The sequence below is a fragment of the Anguilla anguilla genome, chromosome 13 (assembly GCF_013347855.1).
Source record: "Anguilla anguilla isolate fAngAng1 chromosome 13, fAngAng1.pri, whole genome shotgun sequence".
Taxonomy (NCBI): domain Eukaryota; kingdom Metazoa; phylum Chordata; class Actinopteri; order Anguilliformes; family Anguillidae; genus Anguilla; species Anguilla anguilla.
This window is the reverse complement of record NC_049213.1, coordinates 30,548,708-30,576,178: the sequence shown is the minus strand read 5'-3', so window position 1 is coordinate 30,576,178 and position 27,471 is coordinate 30,548,708. Positions and strand designations below refer to the sequence as shown.

At 43.3% G+C, this 27,471-nt stretch overlaps 1 protein-coding gene across 3 annotated transcripts; it reads right to left on the bottom strand.

Moving 5' to 3' along the window:
- Positions 1-12,218: 12,218 nt before the first annotated feature.
- On the bottom strand, positions 12,219-23,823 carry LOC118210527 (minor histocompatibility antigen H13-like). 3 transcript variants are annotated; one of them, XM_035386768.1, is made up of 13 exons: positions 23,388-23,823; positions 21,551-21,649; positions 20,784-20,866; positions 19,814-19,902; positions 19,367-19,452; positions 18,732-18,857; positions 18,134-18,191; positions 17,864-17,947; positions 17,355-17,391; positions 17,131-17,233; positions 16,957-17,042; positions 16,505-16,639; positions 12,219-15,728 (listed from the first exon to the last, which is right to left on the bottom strand). In XM_035386768.1, exons 1-13 carry the CDS (start codon positions 23,610-23,612, stop codon positions 15,656-15,658), a joined length of 1,284 nt encoding a protein of 427 aa, XP_035242659.1. In that variant the 5' UTR covers positions 23,613-23,823; the 3' UTR covers positions 12,219-15,655. The 3 variants fall into 3 exon arrangements, with proteins under 3 accessions (XP_035242659.1, XP_035242660.1, XP_035242661.1); XM_035386769.1 differs by having other exon boundaries at positions 16,478-16,639; positions 23,388-23,612; XM_035386770.1 differs by lacking the exon at positions 16,505-16,639 and having other exon boundaries at positions 23,388-23,612.
- Positions 23,824-27,471: the final 3,648 nt, after the last annotated feature.

Below are 27,471 nucleotides of genomic sequence, written 5' to 3'. Positions count from 1 at the left end.
GAGAAACGTGGCATTACAGACTCTGCCCAGCGCCGGCCTATTTAACGAGGAACTCATGAGCAAACGACACACAGCTGCAGTGGGACCGCCCCTGCCATGCCCTGGGAAAAAGGTGGTTTCTCTCCCCCCCCCCTCTCTCTGCTCTGATTTACTTCCTTACGGCCTCTCTCTTTTCCTCCTCCACGCCCAGGACCCAGACTGACTGGAGCCAGTGCTGACTTCCTGTCATTTTGTCTGACTTCCTGCCACTCCTCTCTGATTGGCTCCCGAAGAGGCTTCACTCGGGTCTCACTTCCTGTGCGAGGCCACAGCTGCCCACAGCGGGGAGATAATATCCACTTTCTGCTTTTGTCAGGAGTTTTTTTTGTTCTTCTCTTCATAGCTTTTCTTTGCTTTCCCCCTTTTTTTTCTTTTCTTTTTTTGTCATCCCTTTCTCCGCTGCAGATTACATGGGGCGGAGCACGCCCCGTTTCCGCTCTGGATATAAGCGTAACATGTGTTTTTAGAAAGAGGCGATGGGAACAGGCCTCTTCTCACAGCGAGGAGAGGAAAATGGATGGCCTGGCAGCCTGTCTCTGTGAGCTCTCTCCGGGCTGACTCAGCGAATCGCGCACAGCGTTGCATAAGCACTTAACAGGCAATTCTGATCTCCTTCACAGATTTTTATTTCGCTTGTAAAGTCTGGAACGACTTGGCTCTGGCTTGATCTCTCTAGAACCTTCCTCGCCTTCGTGCGATGGTCACAGCAGGGTGATACACAGAGAAGCACAGCTGGGCGCTCATCTGTACATTCCCACCACACTCACCTGTATGCACACCAACTGTCTCTCACACAAACACACACACATACACACAGTATGCATATGTTCATGCACACATTACCACATACACAACACACACAGTGTGTACGTATACAAGCACGCAAACATGAGCATGACCAGACACCAGACACCCAGGTCCACAAGCAGATGTATGTGCCGTGCAAGTTTGTGATAATGTATGTGGATGAGAATGTATGTGAGTATGATTGTGTGTATTTGTGCGTACGTGTGCACGTCTGTAGCAGCGCTTCTGTGCGTCGGCAACAGTGTGTATGTATGTCCCTATGTGTGTGTATGTGTGTCTGTAACAGTGTGTATGTATGTCCCTATGTGTGTGTATGTGTGTCTGTAACAGTGTGTATGTACGTCCCTATGTGTGTGTATGTGTGTCTGTAACAGTGTGTATGTATGTCCCTATGTGTGTATGTGTGTCTGTAACAGTGTTTATGTATGTCTCTATATGTGTGTATGCATCAATAACAGTATGTAAGTATGTCCCTATATGTGTGTAAGCATGTCAGCAACAATGTGTATGTATGTCCCTGTATGTGTATCTGTAAAAGTGTGTATGTATCTCCCTATATACTGTATGTGTATGTGTGTGTAACAGTGTGTATGCATGGCCCTGTATGTGTATCTGTAAAAGTGTGTATGTATGTCCCTATATACTGTATGTGTATGTGTGTGTAACAGTGTGTATGCATGGCCCTGTGTATGTGTATGTGTGTGTAACAGTGTGTATGCATGGCCCTGTGAGTGTGTGTGTGTATGTGGGTCTGTAACAGTGTGTATGTATGTCCCTATGTGTGTGTATGTGTGTCTGTAACAGTGTGTATGTATGTCCCTATATACTGTATGTGTATGTGTGTGTAACAGTGTGTATGCATGGCCCTGTGTGTGTGTGTGTATGTGGGTCTGTAACAGTGTTTATGTATGTCCCTATGTATGTGTATGTGTGTGTAACAGTGTGTATGTATGTTCCTATGTATGTGTATGTGTGTGTAACAGTGTGTATGCATGGCCCTGTGTGTGTGTGTGTATGTGGGTCTGTAACAGTGTGTATGTATGTTCCTATGTGTGTGTATGTGTGTGTAACAGTGTGTATGCATGGCCCTGTGCGTGTGTGTGTGTGTATGTGTGTCTGTAACAGTGTGCAGGTCTCTCTCTTGAAAGAGCTTCTTATTCCTCTCTGAGGATGTGCTCAGGCTCCCCCTGCGGGGGGCTCCATCTGCTGACCGCAGGTCTTCCTGTCTCCTGGCAACAGCAGGGGAGCTGGACCCAGGCTGAGAGGGAAATATAGGTCAGCACATTTCAGCAGAGAGGCCGACTTGTGAGAGCATCTCATCTGAGACACGAGCGACGCCTGAGTGCAGGCAAGGCATGCGTGTCAGCACACGGGCACTACTCAGTCACTGATTAGTTATCACTCAGTTATCGCCACTCAGTTACCACAACTCAGTCACCGCACAGATACAGACTGGCTACCGTTCCATTGCTTCTCAGCAGCCACACACACACCGAGTTGCAACACTCAGTCTGTTCAGAGGTTATCTGGCAAATTGCTGAAGGCACTGTAAGGCAATATTTTTATTAGTGATTATTGACAGCCGGGGCAGCCTCCCCACGCACACTCAGGGACCTCCCACTCTGACATCTGTGTGATTTAGGCACCCTGACCCCAGCCAGAGAGTCCCCCCGCTGCGCTGACACGCTCCCCGCCCGGGTCCGCTCGCCGCTGGGCCTGATCCCTAACACCGCCCCGCAGGCGCGGTCTCCCAAGAACGCCCCCGCCGTTTCTGTGGCGACTGTTCTGCCTCGCCGGGTTTCGTGGAGGACGGGTGGGGGGTGGATGTGTGTGGGGGTGTGGGGGTGGGGGGGTGTGCAGCTGTTCAGAGCGGCTGCCGGCGCCGTGTGGGAGGTGGCGAAGAATCGCAGAGGCCCGCTGCAGCACTGCAGTGGAGTAACATGAGGAGCAGACACACACACACACACATGCGCGTGCACATACACACACACACACACACATGCGCGTGCACATACACACACACACACACACGCATGCGCGTGCACATACACATACATACACACATACACACACACACGTACATACACACACACACACACACACACGCATGCGCGTGCACATACACATACATACACACATACACACACACACGTGTACATACACATACACACACACGCACACACACATACACGCATGCGCGTGCACATACACACACACACACACACACACATGCACGTGCACATACACATACATACACACATACACACACACGTGTACATACACATACACACACACGCACACACACACACATACACACACATGCGCGTGCACATACATACACACACACGCACACACACATGCACACGCACACGTACACACACACACACACACACACACACACAATTGATCCCCAAAGATTGCTGATTGGCAGATACTATGCAGATACACTGACTTCACACGCATGTGGATTGGCTGATCCCCTGATCTCTGCACCAAGTGGATCAGCTAATTCCTGTGCACATGCATCGATCTTTGCATTGTGGATTGTCTGCACATGCATCGATCTTTGCATTGTGTGGATTGTCTGCACATGCATCGATCTTTGCATTGTGTGGATTGTCTGCACATGCATCGATCTTTGCATTGTGTGGATTGTCTGTTTCTCGCACTGCTCCACTGATCTCTGCTTTGTGTGTATCAGCTAATTCCTGCACAGTTGCACCAGTATCTATGCCATGTGGATTGGTTGACATTGCAGACACAGGGAAAGGGACCTGGAGCTACCATGTTGCATTGCTCATCTCTGCTCTCTAACACAACCACAGCAAGCATATTTCCCAGCATGCATTCTCGCTCACTAATCTACACCAGATGTGACACTATTTTAAATCTAACAAACTGTGGTATGCGAGTCAAACAATTCACCAATCATTACATGGATGAACAATTTGACTCGCTTGTTAAATTTAAAACAATGGCACATCTGGTATTGTCTCCACAAATACAGAGGCTCCACAGGGTACTGTTTTATCTCCATTTTTGTTCACATTACTCTGGGGATTACAGATACACGGGCTAAGCCGTTTTCACAAACTCTCTCTGATTGCTTTGATTACTGGGGGGAGGATACAGGTCATAACGAAGATCTCAATACAGGGGCATTATTTCAGCTATCGTTGCTTTGTTGACAGCAAAACTGCCCTGATGAATTGCCTACATGTTATTTTGTGCAGCTCGGTGATAGAGCACATTCCTGTTCTTGGGATCCATAATGTCCCCTTCCTCCTTCACCTCCTACTACTATGACTATTAAACACACATATACAGGCTCCCGCACGTACACAAACACACACGTATACACATATTCAAACACACGTACATCCAGACACTGTAGTACACACACACATGCATGTACACACACGCACATACACACACAAACACGCACACACACACAAACATTATTTGCCACATAAAATAAGTTGTGCAAGTCGCTCTGGATAAGAGCGTGCACTAAACGCCTGTAATCTAATGTACACAGTCACGTATGCACACACAAACACAGCCAGCTGTGTGAGCCCGGAGGGACAGAGGGGCTCTGGGAATCGGAGTCAGTGACGGGTCCGCGTTTCCCTGACGAGTCGCCGCCTCTCTGGCGTCCCGCGGTCTGCAGCCAGTGTGCTCCAGGCCCGGGCCCCGGGTTCCTGTGGCCTCCGCGCTCCCGCGATCCTCCCTCACCCCCCCACCCCAGCCGTAATTTACTCCTCGACCAATGACATCTGCCGGCGATATTTACAGAGGAGCACATGGCCCAGCTGCACACATCTGGAGTCTAGACTTACTGGCTCTATGGCCGGCCCCAGAGCGCGCGCGTGTGCCCCTGTCCCCACTGTCCACTGCATTTAATCAGCATTAAAGTGCCTCCTCTCTCCCTCGCAAATTCAGACTCAAGATGTGCTACTGGTAAAACATTTGTTTATGTTTCCAAAGGGTATAGCTGTACATTTAACCATCAACGCAGATCAATATGAAGCAAAATAAATATTCAACAGCAACTATATATTATTATAAAGCAACAAAAAACAACAGTTATTTTATGTCCTTTCAGGTTACTCAGGGTCCAGCTGGACGGGCTGAAATGTGTTGTTTTTCCTTACAGAATTTCCAATTTTTCCTGTTATCAGGAAAAATATCTTACATTTCACAATATTTTAATATGATAAAGGAAGAACAGTATCTCTTTATCTTTTGGTGTCATTACTGGAAGGGCATTTGTATTAAAAATAAACCAATTAAAATGATTTATTCAACTTATTTCTATTTATTGGAGCCAGTATCAATACTAAATCTAAAAGGTAATCTACTTAATTAAATTTTTAAAAATCAATTGTCCAATTCACTGTTTTTGAGGCTCGTGAAAATGAATCGAAAAACGAATTAGGCTTCATTGAGAAAACCATGTTTAGGGGTAGATACATTGATAAAAAGAATGAATTCATTAGGCCTATTATTAAAAAGGTTTATTAAACAACCCATATCAACTCAAATATTTTCAGAGTGCAAGTAAAACAGAAATAACATTGCATTCACACAGGACCTGTAGTCATTAATTCTAAGCTAAATAGATCAAATGAGACAAGCAGCTCAAACAGACCTCATGATTAAAAGCATATGCACTGGTCCTTCAGGGCCTGAACACAGAGTACATAGAGTACATAACATAACATAGAGTGTGAATATTTATATTTGCGCTGTACATGCACCCTGTCAGATGGGAGTCTATCAAGCTCCTGTTTTCCCTCTCAAAGCAGATATATCATCAAACCACAAAATCTAATGGTCCTGTTTACGAGAGCTATGCTAAATCCCACACTCTGCCATCTCCTTCATGCGCTGCTACGCGCTACTGCAGCACACAGTTAGGTTTCTCATAGCCGTGAACTGCCTCTTTTACTATCACAAAAGTGTAGCTACTTTATTAAAAAACTTTGTAGCAGGCCAAATTGTCCCCCGCAAGACACTCTGGGGAAAAGCCTGAATGTTGGGCGGGGGTGGGGGGTTGGTGGGGGGGGGGGGGAGGGAGAAGGAGAAGAAGAAGAATGCAAAAATGAAACATTTGAAAGCCTGCGATGGCTTATCTTGCAGTCAAAACACTCCTGCATCGTGCCCCTCTGCCTCCCACTGAATGAGAAATACAAGGCACGGGGGTATCCTGTGCAGAGGTGAGGGCTGAGCAGAGTTTCATACAGACCGTTCTTTCCTGGCTCCCCCTGTTGTGAAATGTGTGTAAGCACGACATGACAGGGCCTCACACCTCAAGAAAAGATAAAGGCAATTTAGCCAGTGGAAAGCAGGAAAGCAGTCACTCCGGACCTCAGATTTACAGTTTGAAATGGAGATGTCAGTGCTTTTCCTAAAGGGAGTTTGCCATTTTGGTTTTCAGTACATTACGCTGTGGTCCTGCCACAGTAGTCTTGCTAATATACGACCATTTCAGGCCTTGGTATTAAACAGCTCATAAAAGGGAACTGACTCACAACCCACTGCTGTTTGTCATCTTCTCCAAAACTGCACACATTGTACTGGCCGCGCAAGCTTCAGTAGGTCCATTTTTTTTTTCAACACAAACATCTGGAAGCTGCTGGCTCTGATATCAGGAACTTTAAAATCAGGAGGAAAAAATGCGCAAATCTCCTCATGCAACGCTAAGACATCCGGACGGCCCAAAACGGATCATGCTCATGAATACGATAAAACTTCCACATCTCTTAATACACTTAGTTTATCATGCTTACACTTCTTTCGCCAGTATTGCCCATGATAAGAATTTGACGGAATGAGAAGTAACTACTCCAGTGAGGAGGAAGACTGACCCCAGTTGAGACCCATGTCGCATTGACATTCAAAGCGATAAGCTGAACCTCCTTGTGCCAACTAAGGAATTTCACTGAATGTCAGTGACAGGTCTTATGTCACGTATCACATGGTGCTCACAGGTAAGTATGAACCATGTAGACTTGTGTGCTCCTTTAAGGAAAGTTACAAAATGAACAAACGAAAGAACATCGTACGCGATGAGCGGGGGACGATCATCCCTGCCAGCACAGAGTGTTCTCAAAACATCGGTGCACCATCGCACCACAGGCGTCTCTGTGCTGCAGCTAACTGCGCTGTGGCGAAGCCAGTGACTGTGCCAGATGTTTGTTTGGTGCCGTGCCTGCGACAGTGTGCTCCCCGTCTGTCGTTGCTCACACTGAAGCACATTTAAGAGAAAAATAAGTCATAAACTCAAATGTCAGCGTGTTCCCAATAGAAGACGTCCTTTTTTATTATTCGCATATCTTGTGCCGTCAACGATTTGTTTTTTCACTGACTCCGAACTTACAATCTGCTTTTGATTCTCAGAATGGAAAAAAAGGAAGAAAGTGGTAATTTCTAAGAAGTTATTTGCAGTTAGAAAAAATTTTAAAAATCAGAAGTGTCTGAAGTGTGTTCCTTCCTGTCTCACGGCCCTGACAACGGTGGAATGGAAACTCCTGTCCTACAGATATCAAACTGAAGTTTCATTATTGTTTATTGCATCGCAGGCTCCCTTGGCCAGAGCAATCGCAATTTTTTTTCTTGCTATCCATTTATACAACTGGGCAATGACTGAATTAAGTCAGATTCAACACCATCTTCAAGAGTGTTCAACCGACAACCAAGACCAGTTGCTTAACCCAAAACACAAAATTGCTGCAATATGCATCTGTTTTTACAGTTCAGTCGTATAGCACAAAGATGGTGCAAAGAAATGCAGAGACGCAAGCTCCACTACTCCCAGTGAACTTCAAATGTCTTCTGTTTTGTTCTGTGAATTAAAAAAATTATTTAATTAAAAAAAAAAAACACAAAATAACTGAAATATCAAGTCTCATATAAATAGGCCTCTTGCCCACTAGTTGGGGAGCATCATCGTGTCTGTTTTGATGCTTTTTTCCCTATGAAACAAAAAGAGATCTCCACCACTGCGCCACTCCACAGAGCAGCTTAGACTGATGGTCAGCAAGGGGGAGTGGGCCAGTATGGCCAGAGGTTGCTAGGACAACTTTAGCACTGATCGCCTAGTAACTGCCTAGCAACAGGCCATGCATACTGAATGGGGTTGTTCCGTTTCTGAGGTGGGGGAGGCAGGGGTTACGGCATGGCCAGGGACCCAAGCAAAGCGCAAGGCTTTGTAAAGCACACCTGCAGGTGAACACACATGCGGAAGAACGCTGAGAAGCAGGGATGAGGAAGAAAGAGAGAGAGAGAGAGGGAGAAGGGAAAAGAGAGGAAGATGGAGAGGCGTGCTGGGGCGTCTCTGACGTCCCCGCTCTTTGAAATTTGACCTCCGATGGGCGTCTGGTCCCTCCTTCCTTCCCGCTCTCGTTTCCCATTGTCTCTCTTTCTCTGCCTCCCATTGACGAAGGCCTCTCCACGCAGGGGGCATTATTGCACATATTGAATCTGCTGGAATGAGGAAACGCCTCGTACTATTTCCCAACTGCAGTGCAATGTACACCCCCCCCCCTCCCCCCCACACCCAGCGCACACACCCAGTGCCTCACAAGGCCTGACAATGCACCTGCATCTCCTAAAGACGTGAATGCCTGCATACAACAGCCACTGACTTACAAACCGGGGGGGGGGGGGGGGGGGGGGGGGGGGCTGCTGGGAACATTTCACAGTCCAGCATCTACGTTTCAGGACTGAAAAGGATTTAATACAGTTTTAGAGAGGAATGTCATTCGTCAGGAGCTGATTCCGCTTCTTCTTTTTTTTGTATCTGGTTTAATTGGAACTTGATTTGAAGCAAAGAACAGTTGTGCAGTCTCATCAGCTCCTATTAAGTAAAAGCGATGGAGATGTCGACGGCTGATCCTCTTGAGTCATGAAAAACAGATTCAGGACTGATTCTGTTTAATGGAAATTATTCTGCCTCCCCAGTTTGTGACTCAAGCGACTGGTTTGAAAGCTCATTAATCATGAGCGGAGAAGAGCCCGTGACTGTGGATATCATTGAGGAACTCAGAGGGATCAAACCAAGCAGTCAAACTCACTCTAAAATGTGCTAAAGTAGGCGAGGGAGGGGTGAGGGGTGGCAGCTGGCTTTAAAAACAAGTCAAACTTGTTTTGATATGAACACATCTGTTTTCCCTGCGTGGTTAGAATGTGAAGCACCTGAAGGAGCAAGGTCACACTGCGCACTGTCACAATTTTGGATCATATTACAGTCTCCTCCAGGCGTGATGCTTCACCACTAACAGTCATGCCTGTGGGATCTGCTAACGCTCATTTAAAGCAGCAGGTGGAGAAGTGTGACTCGGTTGATAGGCGTGCAAGCATCCACAAACTTGTGTTTATGTGGGAACGTGTGCGCCTGTGTGTGCACGTATGTGTGTGTATACGTGCGGGTGTTTTATAGTGTGAGCATGCGTGTGTGAGCACGCATTGTACTGGTGATATATTTCCCAAGTCCCTGAGGCCCATCCACAGGGTTTGCTGTCCCACATCAATTCCACAGGTGGCTGAATGGACACCACCCTTATCTCCTGAGGGCAGCTTCTGCTGTTACCGTAGCAATTGTGACAAAGGTCTGAGGAATCCTGGGATATTAGACATGCTGGAATATTCAGTTACTCAGGGTTGGTCATTAGAATCCTGCTTAACATCTCAGACTAAAACACAGCACAGATATTGAAGACTCGGGAATCGAGGCTGAAAATCAAGACTAAGATGCAACTCTTATAAGATGAGTTTATTTACTATAGACCTTGAGAGGTAAAAACCTCTGTTTTGGACTGAACAGTGAACTGAATGCAGAATGAATCTGGGAGTAACATAAGTAATTTCACCTTACTGATATCAAACTCTCTATTATCACAGAATAAAAAGAACCAAGCAGCCACTTTCCATGGAGAAATGACCTGCCAAGAATATAAAGCGGGAAAATCAATAGTGCTTGATATAACGAAGCACCAGAACAAAATAAGACAGTTTGCAAAGGACAGCAGGTAACAGATAGCAGGTGACTGCAGTGCAGACTCCACCCTGGGAAAGCAGATGTAGAAAAAAGAATGCATTAAAGAGATGTCAAATACCACAGGTTTGGTCATTTTTAATGAAACAAAGTTTAATAACTAGAAAAATATTCTCTGAATGACCTCAGTATATAGGTTAAGTACAGTGCTGCCAGGACTCAAAGGTCAATAGTGCAAGGGTGGTGGTGGTGAGCACACAGGAAAGACAGACAGAAGGCTGTGGGTTCAGATCCCAGATGTGCGACGTGGGTGTTGTCATCACCAAGAATAATACTTAAGCTCAATTACTGTAGCAATAATCAGCTGGATAAACAGGTCACAGAATGCACAATATAAACAAATATAGCCATCGGTGTGAGTCACCAAGTGTGAGGGTGTATGTTGATTAAATAAACAGTCATAAGCGCTTTTTCATCACATTTATTTTTGGAAACTGATCCTGTGCTGAGAGGAGAGAAATGCCTGTTTACTGATGATGACACGGCTGTTTTCACAGTGGGTGAGTTTGATAAGATCACTGCTGGAAGTTCCAGGGAAGTAAAACCAGCATTGCCATATTTCCATGGTGTCACATGACCCAGGATGATTACTGCCAATCCTGTTCCCATGGTTCCCCAGCGCATGACTATGCAACCCGGTGAGTGTGTCTCAAACTGATGCGAAGGTTATCAAGCTCGGTCATGTACACTTTCCTGGCACAGGGACTGCGCAATAAGGAAGGACAACACTCCAACTCGATTTAACAGTTATAAACAGAAATAACATCACTGCAGTCCAGTCTTGCAGATAGCATAGCTAGAGGCACACAGAATCCTTCAGCGTGTTCCTGGAAAGAGCAGAGAGGTGCATTCCTCAGATACTTAATATGCTTCAGGCTGGTAGAAAGGACAGTGTAGGCTCACTGTTAAAATAAACCAGTGTGGGTCTCTGGGATATCGCAGTGCCCTGCTCTCTCAGTTATGGTATGCTTTTCTTGTCATCATTGGCATTCCTGGTGACTGTCAACAGAACGGGATCTGGAAGTGACCCAGATATGAACTTGTATTCCTGCTGAGCTGGGGATTCTCATGCCCTCTCGTGCACTGATTGGACAGCAGGCAGCCCTGTGCTTTCCAATGGGCTTTCAAAGTCAGGGTGGAGGGATGCAAGCTGGGATATTTCAGTCATGTAGCTGGTATGTGTATAGGCATTCAGCAGATAGTGATAATGCTACAGAATCAACATGCACACTGTAGCCAAAAAAGAGCATGAAACTTTGATCGCACAATGAAGTTAAAATTTCAGTTTTTTCCAAATTACTTCAGTTAACGGTCCTCAGAAAATACCACTTTCAGTATGTCACAGCATAGCTCCTTTTTAAAATGTTACCATATCACTTTCTTGCTCAAGTGATATTACTGAGGCAACCATAATCACTGCCCAATCTCACCTTTATCTATGACAGTAATAATTCTTCTTTTTTGCTGTAATAGGAGATCTTTCAGTCTGCTTCTTACTAGCCTACATTCTACTAACTCTGTCGTATATAAAAACTGCAAGTTTTCATTGCTGGTTTACGGCTCAGCCATAATTCTCAGATCTCTAAAAGTACTTTCAAGTCGTTAGGAGCCACCATTTGCTCCGTTTTGCCGTTTTATCATGAGTTATGGTCTCGTCTAACACTTAGCAAAAGGATCTTCCACCAACCCTACTGACTGTGCCGCCCTCTAGTGGAAACATCCTGTAAGCACATCTCAGATCATTTATGATTTCAGTAAAGCCAATTTACAGAGGAAGTAACATTACATATATATTACATTTTAGCATTTAGCAGATGCTCTTATAAAATCCATGTATACAGCTGGATATTTACTGAAGCAATTCTAGTTAAGTACCCTGCTCAAGGGGACAACTGCAGTGCCCCAGCTGGGAATTAAAACCATTTACATGGTTTCCTCTTTCATTTACTGGCTCCGGTTAATACATTCCGCATTAAAAAGGAACTGCATTACAGTTTGTCAGAACTGTAGAAATACAGATTAAATTTAAGTGAATGCCCTGAAGAAATGTCCAACTAGCCATTCGTTTACAGCCATTCAAAAAAAAAAAAAAAAAAAAAAAAAAGAATATAGTGAAACCGTTTGATAGTTTTAACTGTACATTTCAGTTCAGTCAAGACCATAGGGACGCAGGCAAGGAAAGCTTGAGTCTTTCCTTCACTGGGTGGTCTATCTTTAAATAAAAATAAATAAAAACCTTAACAAAATAGCCTCAATAGCAGACTCAGATAATCACACTTACAGCCTTTACGATAGATCTTTTTGTTCTCATAAATGAGATCCCTCTAAAAACATTTCTAAAATTATTTAAAGGAAAACATGAGAAATGGAATAGAGAAGGTTGTGTTTTCTCATTCGCCTCCTTTTTAAAATTTACAGCCCAGAATCAATAGCTTTCTGGTGTAGGTGGAACCGTTTTCAAAATAGTTCTATTTGTCTAGGAGAAAATGTGTAAAATAAGGATGTAGTCACCCTGCACCACAGAACAAAATGTTCCGCGACCGACCCAGAGGGCCGAATTTTATCAGGGCACCACCACCCCCTCTCATCTGTCTTGGCGCAAAGCGGAGACGAGAGAGCGATGTCAAAAACTCAAATTTTTAGATTTCCGGAGTTGATGCCACTTCAAATGAGGGCCCCGCGGCAATAAATCACAAACCGATTTCTTACACGGGCCAAAACCAGAAGCATTATGTCCAAGCAAAACGGGTCTGTAGGTGATTCTCTCCCCCAAAGATGCCCCCTTTTTCCATTTGCGCGCCACCTGCAAGTTCCAGCTCTTCTATTATTTTACTCCCTTCCGTTCTCACTCGCAGCACTACGTCACTGACTGCGTTCTAATTTAACTGCTTCTAATTTCCCCCACTTCAACCCCGCACCGGTGCAGTTACTTGAAATGTTAAGAAAACATTGCCGCGAGTGGCGGGGTGAACGGCTGCTTCGCGACGGCACCGAATAGCGAGACTAGCGACGACTTCAGATCAATCGAGGCACTTCTAAAACAGCGCGCCGCTTCGGAACCCCCGGGGAGACAAACCGCCCCTATTCAACCGTACATCTGGCCCGACCGGATCAAACGCATTCTCCACGTCACCTTCAGGAATGCTCGACTGCAGCTGGGGAAGATCTCACAAGAGGAATCGCACTAAGCGGTATCTGACCAGGATGTTCACGGGAAACAGACATTTGTACTGAAAATGCAAGTGCACGCTGACTCCCCCAAAAAAACATCCCATTTCATTCCCAGAAATCCCAACAGCTGCAGTAATCATGCTGGGACTGTATTTCTTAAATTAAGGACAGTAAAAAACCTTGCATAAATGGCACAAAAACTCCAAAATGTGTAGTAGGCCTATTCATAAGAGGCAACCTCAAAAACTCATACATTCAAACACTCATAATTATCGAAGATAATAAGCCTCAAATATGCACAAGAACCGAAGCATTTTATAAGTACAAATAAGCAAACGGATTACTGCAGACTGAAATGTCTACAAACTACAGTATAGTCAGTTTTCTGTGGACTGAAATGTATCTTCTCCCTACATATATTTTAGTTTTCACTGCAATGGATAAGCACTCAAAGACAGGAATTAATGCGACCAGTGATGTACAGTACTCCACCATTTACTGTAAAACCACACCTCAACAAAACAAGCTAGCGTCCACTTGCCCTGATATACTGTAACAGAAAAAAAAACAGAGATCTTTAAATATGAATTACTATTTACAACTGTGAACCATATCCCTTAAAAATCCCTAAACCAATTCACAGCTTTGTCAGAAGAACCCTTCACTTTGGACAGCATGCAGAAGAACAGGAATAATCATGTCATACAAATGAAAAATCACATTTCTCTAAGACAGACAAAAACACTGCTCATCAGTCAATTCACCAGCAATTGAAACGGGCAATCAGCGCTTAAAAAAACAACATTAAAAATGAAATAAATCCCTAAAGCTGTATGTTATGTGGCCCATCTCACAAAAAATTATCTATGTATTGTGTATGCTTTCAAGCCATTTCAAACATCATGTCTATGTAACAAAACCATTTACCTCACATTCACTGCGACTAACTCATACACAGAAATATTGCTACATTTACAATTAACACTGCTAACAAAGGACAAGCAGCACTTCATTTTACAACAGGACTGACTACAGTGCAGTTCTGTGCCTTTATTTTACACATGGAAAAACAATGAACTGTGCAGTGGCTTCTAAAGGGTGCTGTGTATCTACATGTGACCAAGCAAAATTGCTCTGTATGTACTACAGAAGTGGCTTGGCTGCACAGACATGGGGTAGAGGAGCAGGGCCTGGGGTTCATATGGACTGAGCCTGCCTCCTGGGGTCACTACGGCCACACAGTCAGACGCAGGGGAAGACCCCACTGTCTTGGGCCTCTTCAAGATAATAGGATACAAGAAAAGAAAAGCGACAGCCAGACAAACACTAACACCATATATACTAACAAAGTATACATATTACTACTCTAATACACTCCCACCCCCCCCCCCCCCCACACACACACACACACATTGTTACTAACCCCCATACACATGCACCTATAAATAAACACGTAAAAATACGTAAAAATGATGGAACAAAGGAATGCCTGTTCATATGTACACACTAACAGCTAGTCATTTCAAATGTTGTTAATGTTTTGTCTGCCTAGAAACATGACATGTAAAATCATCCTGACCAAGAATTCTTTAGAAAGATTAATATGTATTATAAAATGCATACCTATTCAACACTTTGTAACCGAGAGTACCTTGGATGAAGACTAGCTTCCTGAAGATTAGCATCCTCTGTATTAGGTTCTCTACCAAGCTTGCATTAAAGTTGCCTTGGGAACAACATTTCCGCTGCCTGGTGATTTCTCTGCCACTGCCCTCAAACAACCTAATCCCAGGGCCCCAAACAAACCCATCAATCCAATTTAAAAAGTGCTGTCTTTAAAGGATCACATAACGAGTGTCTAAATAAGGAAGCCGTATCAGCATCTCACTGCTGGTTAACATAATTAATAGGCAATAAAAAAAACACGGCCTTGATAATACGCAATACAATTTAGGGCACCGTGACCAGCGTAAGCTGACTCTACACACGTGCCCTTGAGCATGGGTGCATCAGCTGAGCTGTGTGTGTACATGAATAACACAGGAACACTTCTACTGCAAAAACACCCACAACTGCTACCACTGGTTTGGCACCACCGTTCGAGGGGTGAACACTGCAATGACTAAAGGAGCGTACAAAGGTGCTGTCGTTTTAAAAATGCAACAAATACAAGCCTGAATTCTGCACAAATACTGAGGAAAAACACTGAATCCTCGTCAGCAGTGCAGTTCACCCAGCTCCTCATCCAGAACAGAACATGATCAACTCTTTCATACATAAAAACTCTTTTTGCTTAATTTCACTCCCAGTAAAGAAATGGAGTTCTTGCCTCCAATATGAATGACAGTAACACATATGCAGTCTATACAAACTGATGTTGCAAACAGTGTAAAAAGGCAAATAAAATTAAATAGTAAAGTACATTGTTATACTTTTCTCCCTTTAAACAAACCACTAAAATCCTACAAATGTCCATGTTACACAGTCACTTAATATACATTTTCATGTGCATTAACAGCGCCACCCTGTGGTGAGAGTGCAGCTCAGGCGCGTGTAAAAGCAATGGGAGATTCTTGTTCATTATTTATCTTTTTTCTCTGAGTCTACCTCTCCTGCATGTGTAGCGTCTACCTCGGCGGGCGATTCTTCATACCTGGAGGAAACAGAACACAGGGAGGTGGGATTATTAACATACAGGCATGCGTGTAAACAAACACACACATACAGAAACACACGAGCACAGATATTCAGCACGCACACACAAGCACGTCAATATGCCGACACAACATGTAGCGCACCCAGCACGCAGTAGTGCGCTACACACAATATGTGCACTAGGACATGCACACAGCTAAGAGCATACAAACAGGATGTAACACACATGCACATGTACCCTGCCATATCTCTATCAGGGCACAGTAATAGATTCTGAAGAGGAATATTAGAGAGGTCTGCACTGAGGAAACTACAGCAGAATTGTCCAATCACAGTAGGACTATAATGGCCCGCCCACCCTACCAAACTTCCTGCAAAGTTCAACAAATGCTCCCACAACTCGGCACATTCCAGAACCACCTGCAGAGCTGAACGCATTGATCCATAAATCTCACTGGGCTTCCTGTTGCTTGTGGGCCTATTTAAATTGCTATTTGCACACCTTGCAGACGTCTTCATCCACGGGCGAGCAGAGAGCTTGCAGCCTCGTACCCAACACACTCCAAAAGCGCTTTACCCAGCAGCTTTCTAACTGCTGCACCCTGCAGAGGATCCCTCCTGGGATTTAAACCCACAACCTACTGAATTCTCCCACTACAGCTGCTGTTCAGGTTTGCTGAAGGGAGTACAGATCAGAAGAGCAAAGGATGATGGGATGCAGCAGAGCATGGGAGGGGGCGTGGGTACCTGTCCGGCGATAGCCGAACTGCCTACATGTGTGCGGGCGTGTGGCGCTGGCGACAGGGCGAGGCCTGCATGGAGTTAGCGATGTTGGCGGGCGAGCCCGAAACGGAGGGAAAGTGGGTCAGCCGCGGAGTGTGAGGTAACACCTCCTCCGAAGACTCGTAGCTGAGGGGAACGACGGAGGCGAGAAAGACAGGAAGGAGAGAGCAGAGGAGGTCGGGGGAGAAAAAGGGGAGAGGAAAAAAACCACAGAAAGAGAAAGAGAGTTTCAGGACTGATCTAACACAGAAAACTTCTTTATAATACCTTTCCCACACTACTACAGAAAAGATTATGTGAGTTAACCAGATCCAGCTACATCACATTACATGGACTGTAAACTGATTAATGACATACAGTACAGTACAGATTACATACAGATGCAAAGCACATACATGCAGTCACCACAGTAGGAGAGAGAAAAGAATCCACAAAACATTTACCTGAACATTTCTGTTAATTCCCCCTTCACAAGGGCTACTGCCACAGGGAACCCAATGCAGGCTGGGACCAGGTACAGAAGTGCAGGCTGGGAAGGTAAAAGAGAGGACCGATTATAATTCTTGGAATGGAGAAGGAGTGATTCGTGTTTGAGCTGAGGTGGTGGGGGGTCTCACCTGTGCATGTTTGAAGGTGTGCATGACAAATATGGTGAGCCCCAGGCCAAAGACATAGGCCAAGAAACTGGTGTAGAAATAGGTCCTTGTGTTATTCTTTAAGCTGGGGGATGAGGATAAAATTACAGTACACATATAATATACATATAAAATTACATGGAAACATATAATATATAATATGATATAACTACATTGGGACAGAAGCATAAAAGATATTTGAGTACCTGACATCGAAGCGCAGAAGTAATGCTATAAAGATACCTGAAAAAGAATGACATAAGAACACTGAAGCAGCTTAACTGGACAGTTGAAAAAGCTTTAGAGCCATCTACCGGAAGTACATTGCATAAAACTGCATAGTGCTTACAGAGAACTAAATGTGCTTTTAAATCTTCAGTAGAACTAATTGGAACTTCCAAATTCTTGTTTTATAAGCAATTCCATGACCCAAAACACTGAACAATGCTAAAACTGTTCTTAAAGATTTACAGTTATTCATTTTGTGCAATTCAGTGTTGGCTGTGACAGAATATTTACGACCATGAGGCCAGTATTTAAGGAGCAGCTCTTGTGACCTCACAGGTGTCCTGCGGCGAAGCGGGTTCACCCGAGATGACCCGTACAGGTGAGCGAGAGCTGCGGTGATGCGTCATCAGGTGCAGGATCAGAAAGAGTGAGTCCAGAAAAGGAAGAGCAAGCAGCACAACCTCCGCACGGGCAAGCGTAGACTTGCCTGGAATTATGATATCTCCCAAACCCAGCATTGCAAAGTTATTGGCATCCAGCCCCCTCTCCAGCAGGTCCTGAGGGAACACCACTGGGAGGACACAGGGAGAGAAAGGGTTAATACACATACAGGCACACATACACACATATGAACACACACACACACACACACATACACACACACATACATACACATACACACACCCTTGCAATACAAAAAAGTGCACAAAGCATCTGAAGTATGTCAGAGCAGGATAAATGTATGAAAACGACTTACATTTGACTGGGGCTTCAAATGACTTCGCCACGGTTATCATGACATTGGTCCCAAAAACCTAAAGCGAAAGAAGCTCATGGTTACAACTATAAGCGCATGTCAGTCAAGTGGAAGATCCATACAATTGAGAAAATAACAGATAAGAATACAGACTATATAATGTGATGATAAAACTAATAGTAGCACTAATGGTGATGATAACAATTAGAACATTGATAATAATCATCATAATCAGCATAAGAGATGATTACAAAAATACCAGTTTTGAGATTATATATTGAATGTTTTTATTAAAAGTGAATGAAGTATGAAGCGTTATATGAAATGTTTATAAAATATCTACAGGCAGATTTCCTGGATTCAGCTGTCTTAGCCAACCCCACCCACCAAAGCCACGCCCCACTAGTCCCCTTGCCCGCGTATCACAGGTAGCTGGTGCAATACTTGGTGGGAGGGCAGTCTTATTTACCATGGCAACTGTGCTCTGGTTCCCTCATGGAGACAGGTGGGGTCAGGGGGCATTCTCGCATAGCCAAGTAGACAGACAGATATCATGGGGGGGGGGGGGGGGGGGGTCTGTGCGTGTGGACGTACTGACCCAGAAGACGTCGTAGACGAACAGGCCAGCCAGCAGGATGCAGCCGGTGCAGACGCTGTTGAGGTGGAGCAGCTCGACGCCGTTCAGAGCGAACGCCAGGCCGAACAGGTTATTGGCGATCCAGTGCTGGGGGACACACAGGGGCGGGTAAGGCATGGAGCTAACGGGCAGAGCAGGCACGCGGGTCCTCAGGAAGCACAGGGCTACAGTATCGCTCGCTACGCCCGCTAATGCCATCCACACCTTCTCCAGCAAGAGCCCAAAGAGAGAGGAAATACCACATCTAGACAACGTGTGATAGCACTGGTGTCCAGGTGCTGGGCTAAAACAAAACCCTGCACCTACACCAGCATATTTCTCTCTTAAAAAAGCATGGCTATAGGTCCATTGGATACTATGGGTATTGCCATATTCTATCAGCCAGTAGTATACTCTACATGTTATACATTGGTGTGTATCAGACACACTATAGAGAATATTGATTCAAGACAGGATTACATGGATTTATTCATGTACTCAATTACAAATCTGTATATAACAAAAATATGCAGGTTACCATTCAAGGCCCAGCCTCCAAAACGAATATACACTACAACAAAAAACCCTGTTCCTCCCTTCAAACCTAATCTATTTACCTTCTTTAGTATGTACCAGACCCCAATCACTGTGCTGACGCAGAGGCAGAGCAGGTCTTTGCTGTCAAACTCGTAATTGATGATTTCTGTGTGTAGGAGAGGAAGGGATCACACAGCGTTTAACCCTTTCAGTACAGCCAACAGGCCAGCATACACCACTTTAACCAGTGTAGGTGTTTTGGAATGCTTTTTCAAAATTCCAAGTCAGTATTCTAGAACTCCATTGCATTCAATTATCAGTAGTGATTGTTACATAAGCATTAGAATGTTCAGTTAGGAACATTCTAATCACATATTTGTGATCTTACAAGGGTTAAAAATACAAAACTGCAGCGTTATTTCTGAACATAGTGCTACAGTGGGTCATGTTTAAGTACTGGAACCAAATGAGGTTTTAAAAAAAAAAAAAAAAAACCGGGTTCACTACAGAATGGGCACAGGACTCACCATCCCTGCTCTCCTCTGAACTCTGTGTGAGCAGAAGCTGGTACTGCTTGTTGGGGAAGTTGTCTGGAAAAGCCTGATCCATGAATGGACTGTGAGAGAAAGAGAAATGGAAAGACAGAGGCTGCTTTTGCACAAGGTTCAGTGGATTTTGTTTGCTTTTGGCTGTTCTGTAGCACTGTACTAAACTGTAAAATAACCGAAAGATCCTACAATTAGGCGTGGGTGGCCGAGCAAAAGAATCAGAAGCAGTTGCAGCAATGCAGAAAGGCAAGTAGGCCTACTTCATTTGAAAAAGGCAGCTAAACACGAGGGTGGGTACCACTCTGCTGGATCAGGGGCACTCAAACAGGTCTGGGGACCCCAGGGATTCCACAAAGGCCTCCAAGGGGGTACTCAGTACCACTGAAGAAATGTATTAAATACTGAACACTGTTTTGTTCCATAGTTCCAAATTTCATAAATGACCTATTTTATGCCCTTGGTAATATTATTGTCATTGTAAATTATTTTATACTCACATAGTAATAAATGTCTTGTATAAATGATAATATATGATCACATTTGCACCTGTGTGATAGCCTCTGCAGCCGATAATGAGTATTGGACAAGATGATTGGATAAGGATCTCAAACATCTTGTGCAGGTGGGGTCCCCTGCTACAGGATGGTCACTTAAAGGGGATCTTGACACGAAAAGATATGGGAACCCCTGCGCTTGCATTAATAATAACAACAAAGCATTAATGGAGGTGTTCCCTGTGCAATGCGGTGACCCAGGCAGCAGAATGAATGTCACTGAAATATAAGTGATTGAGGGCTAAACACCTCAAAGCGTAATGTTAGCTCACAGACTGGTTGCACTGACAGTACCAAAATAGTAATCAAGCAAATGTGGCAAACCTAGATCCACAAGCAGTCTAACGCTTGTGAAATAACCCAGTCATGGGAGACTTAATGCAAAACGTGCTTACCTCATAGTGTGGGATAAAGCCAAAATGCCCAACATAAAGAAGTATATCGACAGCAACAAATTAATATATTCTTGAGAAAATATCTGCAGGAATGAGAAAACATCATTAAAAAGGTTGCTATTCAACAGAATAAAAAGGGTTACTGTGAAATTAATGAGAACGTATGATGTGTTCTGGCTTAGCTTGATGCGCCCTGTTAAAACCAGACACCCTGTACTAAAGCAAATCCATGCACCTATCAATATTTGGGATTCAAGCATCATCAGAGATCTCATTTGGAAACCACTAAACGCTCCTAACCCACATCTCCCCACTATCAGCACAAAATGGGGCTGCAAGCCTTTAACTGTGTGCGTTTGTGTGTTTGTCTGTGTGTATGAGTGTGTGTGTAATTATGTGCGTGAAAGTGTTTGTGTGCGTTTGTGTTCTGTGAGTGGGTGTGTGTGCACAAGCATGTGAAATTGTGTGTTGGTGTTTTGCGCAAGTATGTGTGTGAAAGTGTTTGTGTTTGTGTGTATGTGTGTGAAAGTGTTTGTGTGTGTGTGTGTGTAAAAGCGTTTGGGTGTGCCAGTGCACGTGCGCGACCAAGCAGAAGTGCATTTGTGTGTATGTGTGTGAAAGTGTGTGTGCGGGTTTGTGTTTGCCAGCATATGAAAGTGTGTTTGTGTGTACGTATGCGTGTGTCTGAGTTTGTGTGTGTGGGTATGTGTGCGCGAGCATGTGAAACTGTGTTTGTGTGTAAGAATGCACAGAGGGGTCTGCCTTACTTTGAAGAAGAGGTACAACCCAAAGAGGGTGCAGCTGGCAATGATAGGGAACCTGGCAGCGTCCCGACTGGTGATGGTCTCCGGCACATCTGAGGAGCTCTGGCAGGACCACAGAAGAGAAACCGGGGTGTCAGTACATCAGCACAAAGGCTTAGCACAGGCCCCACTGGGACACTGCAGTCAGGGCCTTGAGTAAGGTATCCCTGTCCTTTTATGGCTAAAATCAATGGTGTGACTCATATCACATTCAATTCTGTGCTTTTTGGGTAACTGCTCTAACTGACACAAAAGATTCTCCAAACTTGACTATTATGAGATGCAACAAAGTTCAGAGGACATAGAAAGTTGGCACTATTTAATTATTTCTAGTTACACATTTCCAAAATTACTTGTTTTGGACTATGATGATAAAACCACTCCTAGTTTACACATCTTTGGCAACACTATGATCCTTTAATTATGAAATACTGCAAATCCTAAACAGCAACATACCTTAAATATTCATGATATAACGGCATCAGGACATAGAAAAGCTTCAGAGTACTGGCCTGTTAAATTTCCACTGCTGGGGTTTTATTTTAAAGGGCCTTAAAATTAAAAGGTTTGAAATCCTGACATAAAACACCCATAAATAATTATAAAGTGTGTGTGAAGTACAAGGATGAAGTTCCATCTTCTTGCACATAATTGAAGATTGAAGCTCCTCAAATCAGACCATAGCTAATCCCACAGGATTTGGATAATGTAAAATTAGAAAATCCTTAATTAAATAGGCTTAAAAAGTATTACAAAGAGTGACCCCAAAGACCAAAAGATGTGAAAGTGCGTAAGATCCCCATTTAATATAAGCACCAAAAACGTCATAATACGTCATAATAGTCCCTCAGTCACATTTCACAAGAAGCAACCATAGACGGACGCAACACAGATTCTTGATGTGTGTTGCTTGGCCTTTACTCTCCTGTCTGCTTTGGCATAACCAGAAGATGACGAGCCAAAGTTTACCATGAGGGTCTATTAATCTCCTTTGCTTAAAATATCAGTATTCATCCTCCAATAGGAAAGGTGAGCGCTGTACAGCAAACAGTTGTGTTGCTGATAAATACAAATGTGTTTAAATAATGTGGATAGCTTATACTGTTAAACAGGGTCCACAGTGTTAGCTGACCCACATGCCGTGTAAACTGGCACGAAGTGCCACAGTTCTTGACCGATACGGTGATTTATCGAAGATGCATACAGGCTGTGCACTGCACTACTGCAATGAGGTGCATTCAGTGGAAACAGTTCCGCACAAGTCAGTTCTATGCATCCACAATTACAGCACAAACACAAAGACATTTTAAAGTAGGAAAGATATGTCACACTTAAAGAAACTGTGCAGACACAGATTTCAGGAATTATGCCTGAACTCAGTACAGATTCTGCGGCAAGGCTGTCAAAGCTGATCTGCTGATTGGCTGAGCCAGACTCAGGTCTGCACTGATGACATCAATCTACATCGTCCCTGAGTTGCCTTGGTATTAACAAGAAAATCACTTCATGTTACAAAGCTAACAACCGCTGAAATCACACTGTCAAATAAAAGCATTCGTAAAAACGATAGGATATTCCCATTTGGTTTACAATATACTCGTCTGACATATGTTAGGCAGCCTATAGGACATTCACCAGCTTGTATTGCAAGAACGCACCGGAGTATCGTTAGCCAACAACAAAAACATAGAAGAAAATACCCTTTCATTTGATTAAACTGATATTATGTAATAAAGTAATATGTACCTCTACGACCAGTTTGTTTGTTCTTCGATTGGCTAAATATGTAACGCTCCGTTACCTTGCTCTTGGCGTAGCTGACGGATCGCAGGGCACCGAAGAAGATGGGGAACAGAGCCATGAAAAGCAGGCTACCATATGCCAGTGCTGAGCCTTCAGGTGTGGACACAAACTTCCCAACAGTGGCGTTAGCGGAGTCGGTACTATTTGAAACGGTGTCATTAGTCAGGACATCTTGAGTTGGAGTTTCATTTGGAAAAGGCAATCCTGGGTCGACCTCGGCCATTTTTGCAAGCTACTTGTCAACCAGTGAAGAGTCTGAAGAGAAGCAACACATGCGTAACGTTATACAAGGTCTGGAACGCAGGGCTGTATTCTCAATCCGAACACAATCTAGGATTATCGCTAGGTAGCGAGCTCCGTACTCCTAACAAAATTTACGTTTCATTACAAGTGCGTTCAGCTGCAAAAAAGAAAATGACTTCCGGTGACCACAGATTCGGACATTTCTAAATAAAAGCCAATATTTCTTTAGCATCAAATTATTTTGTATTATTCAACATGTTTACAAACTGGCTTCTATATTGTTAAACCTCACCAGTAGCTAAAAACTTAATATCCTGCTTTTCTACAAAAGGAAAGTATTCTTACTCAATAAAAAAACAGAGGTGAAAAGCATTCTGCTGAATGTCTAGCAAAACACACAGTTTTGAGTTTAGTTGGCTAGATCTGATGCCGAATCAACTAAAATATGTAAGGCCAATTAATGGACCAATTAATCTTTCTTTATTAGTGCATTATGGGTCCATGGTCCATGTCCACACTTTGCTCATTCACAGTACTGGTAACCAACACTGGATCCACATACACAACGTATAGAGATGTAATACTTGTAATTGGCAGGCCGATATATGTTTATTAACTAACGTTAAACAGGTTTATTTTTCCAATTATTAAATGCGAGACTTTATACCTTGAAAACTCTTGTAATGTAAGGGAGGCATAAGCCAGATAGCCCAATACTTTCGAGCGAGTAATCCAGAAATTGTGAGGTGTATTGTTGTATTTATACACAGTGGACTTGGTCTTTTAAATGAAAATAACAAAAAAGTAAGCAATCTGGGAATCACAGGGACAAATGTTTTTCAATTTCCAAGCTATTCTTAAACCTTAAACTTTTAAACAGTTATCTTCTTTATAATTACATTGTTAAACTAAATAACAGTATACACCAGAAACAAAGAAATGGGTTTCTAACAGCTTTGTAGATGTCCAGCTCCAAGTGTAGTGTTGCAGCTACAGCTGTGACATTCAGATTTCTCAAGCATGTAAAACACACTGATTCCTAACCTATTTTTATGTTCACATTTTATATTTAATCCCAAACACAGAAAAGACACAAAAAAAGAGAAAAGGCCACAAATGTTTAAATAGAAATTTGTATTTACATCAATATTAACATTGCAAAACAAGAAAAAAGCAATGTACATCCTGGATTCATTTACCGTTTTTCATTTAATCAAGAGAAGAGAACAAAGGGAACTTTTCTCCATCGCAACACCTGAAAACAGGAGCAAGGATAAACTCCCTGCAGGGTGTACTGAATAACATTATAACTGAACTAATCAAGACAAAAATAAAACAAAATAAAATAATCTCTAGGCTATTTAATATAGTAATCAAAGTGAACCACTGAATCGTCTCCATCAGTCAGCTAAAAAAAAAAAAGTCAGCTCTTGAAAAATATTAAGTTCAAGACAAATATGCCACACAGCATTTAATTCAATTGATTTTCTCCATCTAGAACAATTTCACAATAGTGGTGCCTTTGTGAAAACGTAAAAGTTAAACCTTACCAAACAATCTCTACAGAAACATATTCCCCGCAGCACTGCAATATATACCCCACTGGCCATATTCTCCCTCAGAAAAAAGCTGCAGAGCAGGAAACAGATGTATCCTTTCTGTAATGTATTATACAATATACAAAATATTCATTTCATATATATTCATTTAATATGTATCTATATCTGTGTGTAAGCTTGTTCACACACATATACACATAAATACACATTTGCACTGTCAAGGAACCTTCAAAGCATTGAAACAAAACAAATCTTTGGATTGCGCATGTCTTACAAGGTAGATTTCTCGATGAAAATCAAGCACAGAGTAAAGGTAAGAAAAAATCCTCAATAAAGATTAATGACAGTAATTACAGCCATAGCTTCCCCTTCAATTCAATATCCTGTTCACAATTCTTTCCACTTTGCCCCAAGATACATTTTAGCACCACCAAGAAAGAAAAATGCTACTATTTTGTGCCTGGCAAGATGCTACTTTAAGAACTGCTTTCTGAACTCAGTTTTTCATAGGAGTCGAGTGAGTGAGGGGATTTGGTTTTCTCTACGATACTGTTCAACCGGGATGGCTTTCTCATGTTCCATCTGAACTCAGGGAGCTGCCATTTGCCTGGGTCTTTTTCAGGTTCACAAAAGAAGGTGGATCCTTAGACCTCCATCCAACGAATGGAAGAGAACACAGACAAGAAGTTTGTTTGCATGAAATTATCAAAGTCTGTAAAAAGGGTAACGTTACCTCAGGAAATCCCTTGGCTGGTGTGTGCGTGTGTGTGTGTGTGTGTGTCTAAAAAAATCCCCTTAAAAATTGGTAGAATGGGACCCCATTGTGTGTGTGTGTGTTCCTCAGGAAACCTCTTACTGGAACCCTCTTGTGTGTCTGTTTGTCCCTGGTGTCTTAGGTAAGCAGATGGGGCATTCCTTGTTTTTCCTCTACCTGTTACATTGAGGAACTTCATTAAAATGCTACTACAATTATAAACTCAGCACCTCACCATCTTACCTTTATGGCCATCCTGACAAATAAAACCATTTCAGGATTTGTTTTTCAGTATCAGAAATAAAAGTGCCTTTCTTTTTAAAAAAAATGGCAGCTGTACAGTTTAAAATGTATTCAAAATCAGGGCACGACAAATAATCTCGACCCTTGCCCCTTTACCAAAAAAAAAAAAAAAAAACCCCAACAAAAAAATCGAATAAAAGCTCTATTCACCTTTAAAAAAAAAACAAGAATTATACTTTAAATACGAAGAAGCCCTACAGTCTGTGCAAAAAACAGTATGTAACCTACAAAAGCATATAATACACATTTGAAGCATATTTACAATTCATATACACAGACAAGAAATTGCAAAATGTGACAATACAACTAATACTGCAGTACCTTTGCTTTGAGTTAATGATCCATTTCAGCTTCAGTCTAAAGAGTAGAATGTTTATTGCTTAAATCTGCATAATATAGAAATATGTGCTTACTGCTCTGCATTAACATTTAAATTATAAAGAGCCCACTGAAGAAAAGATTTTGCTATGTGCATTGATTTTTTTAATAAGGCTAAAATGACTAAGAAATATTGCAACAGTCCTTTCAATATTAGCCTTTCTGTAAAGTGCAATGCAATCGCAACTAAATAGTTCTGCCTCGTACCATAGCCCATCACATTTCAAAGCAAAGTGTTTCTCACAACAAAGGCTAAATACTGCATGACATCTACACTGTCTAACTGCCTGCAAATGACGTGAAGCCTCTGCTTTGATTGGAGAAAAGGGCCGCGCTCTGATTGGCCCAGCGGACAAAGCTCGGCTCCTCCAGTAGGAAAAGAAACACACAGGCGAGGCGAGATGCCGCAGCACAACTACATAAATACATGTCCTCCACCGGAGCATCGCTCACTCGTGTGTACGAGGGTTCGTGTTTCTCTGTGCGAGTGTGTCTGTGGGTGAACATGCGTGCGTGAGAGAGAGGAGAGCGAGAGAGAAGAAGAGCACGTCTGTGTGTCTGAGTGAGCATGTGTCGTTGTGAGCATGTATGAGCAACTGTGTGTGTGTGTGTGTGTGTGTCTGCGTGTGCGCACATTTCTGTGTTTGGGTGTGAGCGTGCATGCGTTTGTGTGTGTATGTCTCTGTGTTTCTGTGTGTGTGTGTGTGTGTGTGTGCGCGTGTTTCTGTGTTTGGGTGTGTTTGTGTGTGTGTGTGTGTATGTGTGTGTGTGTCTGCATGTGCGCACGTTTCTGTGTTTGGGTGTGGGCGTGCATGCGTTTGTGTGTGTATGTCTGGGTGTTTGTG